Source organism: Phaenicophaeus curvirostris, chromosome 1 (genome assembly GCF_032191515.1).
Source record: "Phaenicophaeus curvirostris isolate KB17595 chromosome 1, BPBGC_Pcur_1.0, whole genome shotgun sequence".
In the NCBI taxonomy this organism is placed as follows: Eukaryota; Metazoa; Chordata; class Aves; order Cuculiformes; family Cuculidae; genus Phaenicophaeus; species Phaenicophaeus curvirostris.
The window spans coordinates 65,295,637-65,308,467 of record NC_091392.1 but is presented as its reverse complement, the minus strand read 5'-3'; the positions used below and the strand labels follow the sequence as shown (position 1 = coordinate 65,308,467).

General features: G+C 42.8%; 1 protein-coding gene across 1 annotated transcript in view; it reads left to right on the top strand.

Annotated features, from left to right (window-relative positions):
* The first annotated feature begins 1,391 nt into the window (after positions 1–1,391).
* The window catches only part of NINJ2 (ninjurin 2), a 51,334-nt gene continuing 39,894 nt past the window's right edge, over positions 1,392–12,831 (top strand). Inside the window, exon 1 of the mRNA XM_069860683.1 lies at positions 1,392–1,712. Coding sequence (XP_069716784.1) covers positions 1,527–1,712 — 186 coding nt within the window. The 5' untranslated portion in view covers positions 1,392–1,526. The remainder of the gene's footprint in view (positions 1,713–12,831) is intronic.

The following is a 12,831-nucleotide window of genomic DNA, read 5'->3' as shown; positions in this document are numbered from 1 at the left end:
ACCCACTGTAAATTTTCTGTTAATAAAGAATATTTATTTATAAGCTGATCAATCATAGCGCCTTTTTTTATAAACTATTCTAGGAAAAGTAAATGAAAACAGATAATTATCTATATTAACACGTGTCCAATGGTATACTTAAAGGGAGTTTTTAGTTAATGTAGTGATTCCCATCACAGGAGCAAGTCAACAGCAGCAGCACACGTCTGTGATTGGGGTTAAATGCTCCTTACATTAAAATTTAAAAAAAATGCCAACAGGTGCTAAAGAGTAGCAACGAGTGCCCTCTGTGCCCCTCACCTCCATTTCTCTATAGGCTTCAAACGGTCACTTCAGTGAGAGCAAGACACAGTGATATTAATTTTCATTCGAAAGCAGGAACCATGACGGTGGCTTTTGATTATAGAATCAGCCTCATGGTTTCTGATGGGCTTTAAGCCATAGGCCAAACTATAACGATTAAATGAGCCATATCCTAGCCCTGCTTTCCTGTGTGACATTAGCCTGGTCCCTAAATGTGTCTCACTGCTTCATTTCATACATCTGTAAGTTTTTTGAAAAAAAAAAGCTGTTTGAGAGGAATGCAGGGAGACTAAATTCATCAGCACTTTGAAATGAACTTGCAGTAATAGGCACTGGTATTTTCTCTGCAAAATGAGGCCTTTTCCTGGGAAGCATCAACACAACAGGATTGCCTATTGACAGACTTGTCAGCACTTTTAGTCCAGCTGGAGTACTAGAACGTGCATTTGGCTAAATGGTTTAAACAGAGTATATTACTTACCATAAATTTTCTATGCTACTGTAATTACAGAAATTGTCCTTCAAAAGCTAACTATGACTACCTGATCTGCAGGTAGTACTGAGTAGCAGTTTCTCTAAAGTCTAGAGAATTATGCTGATTTTTCTGGCTGAAAATTCCACCTGATGACAACAACGTATTTTTCTACTGTGTGACTTGATTCTGCCTACATACATTTCCATTCCAGTGTCACTGTAGTTGCTTTTAACTTAAGCAAAAAAGCTTTAAAAGATTTAATTTCAGCTAAGATCAGACATATTCGCAAATCCACAAATTCAACTAAAAAAAATTGTTGAGGAGGGGAAAGAAAGGTCATTTTGGCAGGGGAGGAAAGTGAGAAGGGACTAGAAACAGAGTGAAGTGGAAATTTTATCTGAGCAAGAACAGTATCTTTGCTGCAGCAGCTAGCAGGCACAACTTTCTGGACCTAATCTCTTTAGCAGTTAGTTTTTCATCCACACTCTCTGCTGTGCGTTGGTGAGAGAAGGAGCAACCGGGATAGAGGCTGCGGCTGCACAGCCCATGCCAGGAACCTCTTGGTACTCTGGCTACATCACCGTTTTCCAACCCAAGTGAGCTCATGGGGCTCAGCTGGCCTCAAAGAGGTAGCACGGACATGTAATGAACATTACTGTCACAGACAGTCTAAGACGGACGCTTGTTCCACGAACTGCCTGGACAATAGAGAATTGGCGTGCCACCCCCTCTCTCGCCCCCCCAGCTGATGCCAAGGCGGGCGGCCAGCCGCCGGCAGATGAATAGCAGGTCTGTTCCAGCAGCTGCGCGTCTCGGTCCAGTGAGAAGAGAGTCTCTGAGAGCACAGAGTGCCCCGCTCCGTGCACGGGCTGCAGGGGAAGAAGAGATCTGGGGCAAAAGGATGGCTTCGGCAGGGGAGAGCATCAATCTTCAAGTAAGTCCGTCTCGGGGAAATACCTGTGGAAGGGAGAAGTGGGAAGGAAGATCCCCAGTGTGGGGGAAATATCCACTGCTCCTATCACTCACTTCTCAGCTTTGGCAGGCAATTTAACTTTAAAAACTCAGTGCTGCTTTTTTCCTTCTTCTTTGATGAAAATCTAGGAGCAGGATCTCTGCTCTGTCCTGCCAGGAGCTGTTATGAACCTTATTCCAAAACAGTATAGGCAAAAAAAGGAACATTGCTAAAAAGAGCTGCTTTTAGGGGGAAGGTGGGCCAGCAGGGGCAGAAGTTACCCTTCAGCTCTCAAAAGGAGGCAGCACATACTTTAGAAGCTGCAAAAAATCTCAGCCTTTCCTCATCTTACAAAGCCTTTCTCTGTTTGGCAGAAAGTGCTCCCAATCTGGAGAGGAGGAAAAGAAATAAATACAGCAAATGCTGAGGGAGTGCAGAGGCCAGGGTTTCCTATGTAGGGTTTACCGAGAAACAAAACTTCTTGGTGAAGCTCTTTCAGTTCTCTGTTCCTTTTCTGAGTGTTTGTGTTTTTTAAGAAGGGTGGTTCTTGGGCTCAGCATGTGTTCTAGGAAAGGGCAACTACCCAAGGGTTTGGAAAAAGAAACTATTAGAGATGACTTGGAATCAAAAGCCCAGATCACAAACATCCATTAAACTTCAGAAGTTCAAGTCCAGATTTGCACTTCAGACAACTCTAGAGAAGGGAAGAATATGAAGCATTGCCCAGGGCACAGCTTCCAGGCCTGAGTAGGCTGGCAGCAGTGTCCAAATTTTGCAGCTGATTTCTCTCTTTGTAATGGTCTTAAACATCCTTAGATTTGAAAGTAAGGAAGCCCATCTGGGGCTTCAATGTTTATTTCTTTGACCCACATCAAAGAAACTAAAATGGAAAGATTTGTGCCCTCGGAAATAATCAAGACAATTATCCTTAGCTAGAAAGAAAGACCCAGACTCCCTGATCCTGGAGAACATATCTCCACTGAGAATAAAGGTGCAAAGCAGGTTTTTATGACTGGGGAACAGTTATGCTCAGATAAGAGACACAACAGCTGGGGAAGATACCCAGGTACCTGTGGCAGCTGATGAAAATATATCCTTGTATATTAAACAATGCCACTCAATGGGAAGTTTCAAGTCTAAGATGGATTTGAAGCCCAGGCTTCGTAGATGAAAAAAATCAACTTTATTAATTAAATGCTCACAAACTTCTGAAAAATCTGGTGTTTAGATTTTTCTCTTTTGATCCATCTTGAGGTTAAGTGAAGAGCCAAAAGTGATCCTCAGCATCTTCAGCCTTTACAATAACCAGAATAAGCCCAGAAGATCAAAAGTTCCTTGAGTTGCAAAACTGAAAAGAGCATACCTATCTGTTTCTAGAGAAGGAAGGTGTGGACTGTTTCTATCCACCTCTACACAGGTTACCACAAGAAAAATCATGCTACTGAGATTTTATATACAATACCTTGTAGGGCTTTTATGAAGCCACCAAGCAGTACAAAATACAGGTGAATGCACACAGGTTCCTGCATGCTTATGACCAGGCAATACACAGTGCTTGCAGGGGAGGGCAAGTGTTATGTAGGACCACATAACAGACAAGTAGAGGGTCCTGGCAACGATCTGACTTGAGAAGTGTGAGGTGAGGGAAGGAGTGATGGGTAGCAGATGATGGGTAGCAGAGGAAAAAAAAAAAAAAAAGGAGTCTTTCAGTTGAAAGTACATTTAAAAGCCTCTTCTGAGTCCATGCTCCGAGCACTGACTGCAGCGCAGGTGTCTTGGAAGTTTCCAGCTGTGGGTTTATGAAGAGCCTGTGGGAATGTACGCTGCCTGCTCTGGGGTGGTAAATGCATGACTCATTCCTCCTCAAGGAGCTCCTGGATGGAATAGCAGGAATAGTCCTGAAAGTTAGCTATGATTCAGTACAGAAATAGGATTTTTTTTGTTTACGGGGAGAGGGTAGTGTGCCCAAAGCAGTTGCATAGTACCTACTAGCACTTCTTATACAACATTTACATGGCCAGGCTAGACAGGTAACAAGAGACAAAACCCAATATGAGCCTCTGGCCTACCATAGGAGAGAGCTAGAAAAGGCAAATGGATTTAAGAAGGTTCTAAAGAGAACTGGTCAGTCCCCAATATTTTTGCTTATCCTAAAGCACAAAAACAGGAGCTCATTCAGCGTGTCATCAGCCTGTGGAATTTACCATCTCCTAGAGCAGGTCAGAAGGTCAAATATCAGAGGGAGCATTGAAAAGAGGTTGAGTAACAATATTTACAATTATGCAAACTGAAAAAAATTACTTTCAAATTCCATAAGCCAATAGCAGCATAAAAATAAATCCTCTTCTCAGTTCCCTACAGGCAATGGCACTATTGCTGACCAGACTGTAAGTGATATCTTGCATTAGAGAAGTTATACACCAACTGTCCATAAGTGAGACCTAGGATTCCATTTTAACAACAAGAAGTATTTCCCGTTAATCTGGTTTATCCCTTACAAAAATTCCCTTCTTCTGTGTGTTTCAAAGGATTCTGTTTTCCAGTTCTGACTTCTAGGAAGACCAACAAAACCTCAAATTGTGCACAGAGAGATGCTAGAAGGAAATGGTGCTAAAATGGAAAAAAAAAGCCACGAGGCTGTTGAGCAGCGTTACTAGATCTACGCCAGCCAGTCAAGTGCTAAGACAAAAGATAAAATTTGAATTATAATCTTTTAATGAAAAAGATTATTTTGCCTATTAAAAGATAAAACTTTAATAAGAATTAATTTGAGCGATGCATTTTTCTTCTCAGATATCTCTATTTGTGGCTTCAAAGCGAAACTTTCACCTTCCCCTATTAAGAATCTGCCGTGGACAAGAAATCAAGCAGGCAGACCAGTGACCTGATGAGGTATAATAGAGCACATCCTGAGATAGCTGGGATCAGAAATACACACTTGGGGTAGAAATAAATAAAACAACCCAACAAGATCCCATGACCAATTCCTTTTTACTTGAGAAAACAAAAGTTTATAAATTAGAATAGAAGAATGGCTTCAACAGTCACACTATGGCTGATTTATCTGCACTTCTTTTTGCTATTATCGCCCCTGGCTCTTGCCTCCAATCCTCCTGTAGAAATTTGCAGGGTGGAGAGAGTGGAGGAGGGAGCCATAGGACCGTTCTTTCCAGCAGCAAAAAGGCCCATTAAATCTGTTTAGCCATGTACCTCAGCTGCCGCAGTTCACGATTTGGCATCTTAACACAACCCTGTTTCATCGGTGATTTAAGCTAATGTACCAGACTTTGAATGGAAGCAACTGAGACAACATCCATTCCACCACTCCCACCACTGCAGCAGGAACCAGGGGAAAGTCTGTGGACAGCTGAAATCAGTAACACTCAAACATTATTGCCACTGCTAAGTCTGTCAGAGCCTCAGATGAGTATTGCAGAAACAGAGCAAAGATTGGGGCTGTTCTAAATGGCTCCACAGTTTTATTAGGTTTGTATTTTTAAATTTTCTTATTCATGAATGGGTCCTGTGTATAAATGGGTGCCTAAGGGATGTGCACTGGATGAATGTCATCCATATTCATATTGCAAAAGAGGCTATATTGTATGTTGCATCTATCTTTTCATAGTTTCTTACACTTTGGATAAAAAAAATTCACAATCCTCTGGGATAAGAAGCAGAAATAATACCTCATCCTTCATACATCAAACGTAAAAGAGTAAACAGATAAAATAATCATTCTGGAAAACACACCCTACACTGAAATTTTTTGGCAGAAGCTGTTTGGTGAATGCTCTTAATGTAAAATACACCTGTGGAAATAATGACAGGTTTATAAGCAACTTGCAAAGAAAAAAGATTTTAAATAATTGGATCATTTACTTCCAGTGCTCACTTTTTGACCAGATCTACAGCAGGAAGATTTTAGGCAAGCAGATAAATGGAGCTACCTCTAGGTCTGGCAATGTGGACTTTTCCAAAATGCCCACAGAACAAATGGAAAGTCCCACTTACCACTGTAAATCTCATCTCTCACATCCCACTTTCGGCCTAGGCTTGACAAAGAGATGCAGTGAGTGTGTTCACAGCTGGGTTAGACTTTTGGGTTTGTGTTTTTTTTGTGGCTTTAATATGTGCCTTGAGGTTGTGATGTGCTTACAAGTTCTTGGCTTGGGCACATATTTGCCTGCTTCTGCAGCAACAGCCAGCTTGTGATTTCTGGTGCTGGAGAACCTTTACTCTCCTTCAGCAATTTCCTAGAATGGTGGCAGTCTAATACTATCAGCTGAGCAGTGTCCCTGCACCATTAGGCTTCAATAGCTTTATTTAGATTCTATAGTTTGGGTCTGGATAATGACAGTCCTCACTGAGTGGCGGAAAGAGCCTTTCAGAAATAAGTGCTTCAGAAAGAGCCTTTTCTGTGACATCCCTCTGTGGTATGTGCAACTGAGCCATCAAGACTTTGAGGAACTTATCTCACCATGCTTTTAACTAAACTAACCCAGTCACTAAACCCCTCAAACAGGATCCCAGCCCCCACTCCCAGGAGTGCACTCCTGTGCCACTCATTTGACTATGATAAAGCTGGTTCAGAGAGATAAACTTGGATAAAACTAATCACTTCTTTGGCAAGGTTGAGTGTCCTGGTTTGCTGTCCTGCAGTGGTTCCTGGGAGGATCAGACAACTGCTAATGACTAGGACTGCGTGGCCACAAGACCATGTAGAAGCATGTATAGGACCTCTCCTTTCAGCAGCAGCTACCCCTCACTTCACATCAGTTAGGTGAAGGTCTAAGCCTGCACGTAGTCAGTGGAAGAAGCAGGAAAGGCCCTAATAGTAGCAATGATTACTCTCACCAGCGAACACCACTCAGACTGCAAGATTTCAGCTTGCTACTTCAGAGTAAAGCCTTTACACAACTAGCTAGAGATTCACCGTGCCCTATTTGGTCAAAAGACAGATATGAAATAGGATATCACACTTAGGAACAAGAATGATCCTATGCTCTTCTCCACCAGCTGCAGGGACCTGCAAGTCTGCTTAGCAGTATGCGCACCGATCCCAGAAAATGGTAGCATCCATACTAGAAGACAGGCATACATCATGCTGAGGAGGAGACCTTTTCTTACAGCCAGTACTAATTGGTCCTTTGTTTTATAGGCAGATGTGGCATTTCTCCTCTCCCCTATACATTCCTCCTGCCCACTCGATGTGGACAAGGCCAACCTTCCCACTTAGGGTCAATGTTCAGCTATGCCCTTCACAAACACAGGGATGGTATTCTCTCATCTTGAGAAACTGGACCCCAAGCTTTAGGGTATCTGGAGAAAATGAGGCACATATGGAGTTAAATATAACCTTGGAGTAGCCCCATGGAAATCAGCAGCCTTACACCAGAGGCCGATCTGGTCCCTTGTGCTCTACCTTGTAGAGGGGTGGTGAAAGAAAAGTAGAAAACACTTTCTGAGAGAGGGAGCCTGGTCCCATGCTGTGCACTGGGCAAGCCATGTCCACAGTGAAACCCTACGTGTGAAGGCAGAGAAGAGAAAAAGAGCAAAGGGGATGTTGGTAGAGAGCATATCAAATATAATAGTGAATTAGCCTGACTGACCCATCAGTCAGTAAATCTGCTCTCACTTAAAAATTAGGCACGTAGAGACATTGCACAGAAGAGTACAAGGGCCTGTTGTTAAATAGGATTCTTCTACAGGGGTTAGGGTAGGGTTAAGATAATCCAGCAGCAGAAAGGAAAAGGCAATAACATGCTGGTGGAACTGTCATTTTCTCTGATGTATCCAAAACGTCACCTGCCAGTGCTATAACTACAGAAAAGAGGCTGTTCTTCCACAGGACACTGACTACAGAGCATTCACACCCCAGCTGCCATATGAGTGGTGCTGCGTCTTTGGTCTTGCAGGGACAAGGGGTGCCCCAACCTCCCTGGGCTCCATGAGAGGCTCTGCCTGAGGTTGCAAATAGCGACAGCAACAATGCATGCCAGTCTACAACGTGTGGTGCTAGACATATGAGTTTCACTCAAAGCTGGGGCTGCTATAACAGTAACTGATGGGACATCTTTTTCCCCATCCCTCTTGTAGGGCTTGTTCATCACTGACTGGAGCACACAGCACCTCGCCTCCACGTCTGATAACCACAATGAAGACAGAGCTCAAGCCACAGATAGAAACAGTCAAAGATGTGAGGGAGGGGAAATGTGCTGTATAAAAGCAGTCTGAAGAAGTCCAGACATTTCCAAAGAGGAGATTGGGATGCAGGGGGTCACTTGGGTCAGGGGCTGCAGACACCTCCCCTGAGATAAGGGGAGAAGACACCAGAGGCTGGCAGCTACAAAAGCTTAGTAATAACAGATTTCTTTGCCTCCTTTATAAAGCTTATACAACTGAAGCATGGGGAGCAGAGAAGGAGCAAGGCCCAGGAGGCATAAGGTCTTCCTGCAGAGCTGGGAAGGGGATGAAGTGATATGGGACCTGAGGTGACCAGATGGTGCCTGTGCAGCATTGAGGGGCTGATGGGATGCTCAGGGATTTGTGCCCACCAAGAGGGGCAGCAAGTCAGTGCGGCTGCACTCTGTCCAGAGGACAAGGTCAGCCAGCAGCTGCATCAAACCAGCCAAAGGCAGCTCTCCTGGCTCCCCCATGCTAAATTACCAGCCTGTCCTGGCCCGCCCCCAGCAAAACCCCTTTCTCCTTCTCAGCCACAACCTTTAGGGGCACTGTCTCTCACCTCATACCTGTTTCACACGTTGAGACACAGATACATCTCACCTGCACCTGCACCTTGCTGATTTGAGGGCACAAGAAGTGGGGTTTTTTTTACTGATTAAACATAAACCTGGTTATGGTGGTGGCAACACACAGTTAGTTTTCCCAACTGGCCAACAGCAAAACCTCCCACCAAGACATCTTTTGAGCATGAGTCCTCAGCAACATGAAGTACCTGCTAAAGCATGACTGAATCAAATTTTGTGTCTTTTATCAAAAAGTTGCCTCTCTGAGCTTTGTTCCAGCCCATGCCTAAGAACTGAATCACACACTTCTCTGTTTGCACTCATCTGATGAACAGGTACAGCACCTCCGCTCATTTAGACACTAAAAAATGGAAGCTTGCAGCTCAAGCCAGCATTTCTCAGCCCTTCCTGAAAGCCATGTATTCGTTTCTCTACTGAGAACCAAAAATGGGCAATGCTGCACGCATGCAGTAACCACACACAGAAGCGCGAGCTTCTCCAAGTACAAAAGGGTGCACGGGCATTTTCACTGCCATTTCCCCATCCCCAGCTTGTGAGTCAAATGTTTATAAAACTTGCTCTGAGAAAAGGCACTACAATAATACTGTAATCTAGACTGCCTGAGGTATGTAAACATGTAACAGAAACATTTGGATTGGACGCAAGACTCATCGAAGATCCCTTGTGCAGATGCTGCAAGATTCGCATCACCAGTTACCATACACCTTGACACACTTCTTTGAACCAGGCAAGTTATAATGCCTTGTCAAATTACATGAATCAGATGTGTGACTCTATAATTACAGCTGTGAAAACAATTATACTCAGGATCTTAGAGCTTTCTATACAAAATAACCCTTGGGGAAGAAATTTCTCATGAAGCTGCTTAGGTCAAGGTTCAGTGAGTGCTGGAAATTCTGGGGGAATCCTGTCAGCAGGTTTAGAGAAATGAGAACAAGAAAATGAGATGATGTACTGGTTTAAAGATTGTTCAGGCTCTTTTTTTTTTCTTTAGTTTTTTTAATTTTTGCAAATATTTATGCATATTTGCAATTTTCTCTTTGCACTCATGCAACTCTAAATAATATTTCAGGGGATTAAGAAAGAGCCCCAAATTCACCGCAGACCTTGGATATGTGATAAAAGGAACAAGTCCTACCAATCTAATAAGAGCCAAAGGGCAATCAACTATTCTTCTATAAACTATGTTTTACTGAAGGAATGTTTCCGCAAAAAATGACACAGCAGTACTTTGGACTCTCACAGGACTTGTATGAGAATCAACTTCTTCTGACCCCAGCAGAAACAACGTATTCTGCATCTCTGTTTCTCCCTAGCTAAATTAATATCCATTATTTTTTAATAAATTGTTAAATTGTTTTATTTAGTCATCAGAGGCCACTCTGTTATTTCACACAATGTAAAGAGTAATAGTAATTGAAGCTGTCAATAAGAAAACAAACACAAGTCCTTCCTCATTGGATGTAGCTTCAACATCAATACGAAACTAATTTCAACAGGCTTTCAAAGCTTTAAGCACACAGATGTGTTTGCACCTCTTTCTTGGTGGAGCTACAGTCATGCTCAACAATGTTGGTGTAGGAAGCAAACCCCAAAGCCAAAGAGAAACAAGCTAAATTATATTAAACATAAGTTCTGACTCAGAATGACCATACAGGTTCTTGATGAAACAATTCTACTTTAAGATTGCACCCTTTTTTAGCTGATTCAAGATGAAGAGTTCCTACACATCCCTGTGTGATTTCAGGCTGTAGCCACACATTTCTTGCTGACTGGACCTAAGTGCTGAAAGGGGGAAGGTTCACCTTGCCACCACCATCAATTATTATTGCTCCCACAATACAACTGCTCAAAGTAATTACTGTATCAAGACTGTCTGGGCTAGGAAACCTTCCTTACTGAGTGTCCAAGCTAACTCAGACCACTGTGAAAGAACTTGATTAGGGAATATGCAATGATGTGTTCTAAGGAAGAATGAAATCCCCCGTCTTCAGAAGTTTGGACAGAGACAGAAATAGTAACTCCTTTAGATAGGCCTTCATCAATCTTATTGCAATGTGATACTTGTTTGCATTCTTGGATATTTCTTGGCTGGTCATATTAGCTAAAGATCTAGTTTTTCTGGGGTGATAAAAGGCCATGAGATATACAATCCGGGTTCTTAACTTAGATGCAAAAAGTAAGGAAAACAGATACAAATGCAAATACAATAAAAAACATTATTGCATAAAGTAAGCACCTGGTATTTTTTCATTTTTGCTCGTTGTGATGCCTTGACTGGCCATCTACCAATCAGAGGGACATACAGCGAAGGACTGATGTGCTACAAGAATATACAAGATGCTGCTGTTTTCCTCCCTTTTAACACAAACAGACTTGATCTCCATCTTCATCTTCATCTTCATCTTCATGTGCTAGATTCTTGGGAGCTGATTCTGGACCAATTCCTTAGCCAGCCCCCATTTTTGGCACATGGCTGTGAAAAAATTGCCGAAGGGAGTTGTGTCAAAGGGCTTTTACTTTGCTCTTAATGGCTTCACGTACAGTCTGAAGGAATCTGAAGCACTCACAAAATGTGGTTTCCCCTCTGGTGTTTGCTGCTCAGCTGGCTCAGCAGCTCAACCATTTAAAACCATTGTGAGTGGATTTAGCACTTCTGAAATAATGCTGGCCTATTCAGATCTGGAGAGAGATGGACAAAGTCCACCAGCCCAACAAAAGCCCCTCTTCCCTGTTTCTCCAATGAGGAGCCAGGGTGTAATGGAGTCTGAGGGAGAAAACTACTCATATCCAGGTAGAGCTCCAAAGATCTTGGAGGAAAGAGATGTGGGCCTACCAAAGTAAAAAAGCTAACACAGGCTTAGATGAGGCAATATCTTTAACGTCCCAGAAAAAGAAACAAAATAACAAACAAAAAAATCCCAAACACACCAAAACCCAACTACTTATGTATAGTAAGAAAAGCACTAAGGAGAAGGGGAAAAAAGTGGAGTGCAGCCCCAGAAGAGACCTCCAGCTGGCTGTGGTCCACAAAATGATACTCTGTGAATATTAGTGAGCCAAATAGGGGAACAGATACCGAGAACTGAGAGTCCTGGAGTTCTCTGCCGGTAGAAACCAGAGGAGATGGAGCTCCCCTCTTCATCCTAGCCTGAGCTACTAAGTATAGCAAAAGGTGTGTTTCATCTCTGAGCTGATCTAATGCTCTAATTATGCTGAGACCATGGAAAAAAAGAGATAACTAAAGCCATCTCTAATGTGGATAGTGTTGCAGGCATGCTGTAGATCTGTATCTTTATGCAGAGATTTAAACCCTAGACCAGGCTCAGATGGGCAACTCAACAGGTCTCGGTGGCTACTAATTAAGTCAGCTTTTGGTTAGCGATGTTGAGCTGAGCAGCCCTCTGATTCATTTCCACCACACTCTGCGCTATCTTCAGTAACAAACCTCCAGGCACCACCCTGAGTTACTGAACTGGGTCAGACATAAGATGTTTACTTTTTTTGGGCCACAGCAAAATGGAAATTCTCTTATGGATCAGGGTTCAGATGCGGGCCAGCATGATGGTGAACTCAGGTGTTTACAACCAGGGTGGAGCAGGGTCATTTTAAAGCACTTCCTCTTGTCTCACATGCACAACGTACAAACAGGGACATTATCTGTCCTGTGGGAGCAACTGATTCAGATGCTTGGCCAGCTGCAGGGAAAGGTGTCCCCATAGCCACCAACAGCAAAAAAACAGCTAAAAAAATGAAAAGATGCATCACTCTATGGCTGCAAATGATAACAATACATTCCTCTTTATTCTGATCCAAAAGCAATTTTTTTCTTCCTTTGTTCCCCTCCCTGTTTTTTCCTATCTGATGAGAACCTGTTTCTCAGCTAGGAGCCCAATCTGTCTGTTATTGATGTGCCTAACATAATTTTTATGTTCCTCCCAATCTTTTTATTTTACATATTATCAAATTACATGAAAAGTGAAATTCAGCCAACTAGATCTCAAAGGAGTTATGCAAGAGCAAGTTGCACAGAGCTTTATCCTGAGTCCTGTACAATTAACCATGTATGTCCAAGGACCTGACCGATCTGTTTATGGAGTATATTAATCATAGAATCATAGAATCACCCAGTTGGAAAAGACCCACCGTATCATCGAGTCCAACCATTCCATGGGTATATACTGCTGCAGATCTGGCTGGAGCGGTCTGAAAGGATACTGTTCCCAGCAACTATCCTTCAATCTGAAGGCACTGTCCTTGACCTCTCTGAGAAATGAGGGACAGCATTTAGCTGACTAACTCCTCTAGCTATATGCACCATTTCCATAGACATG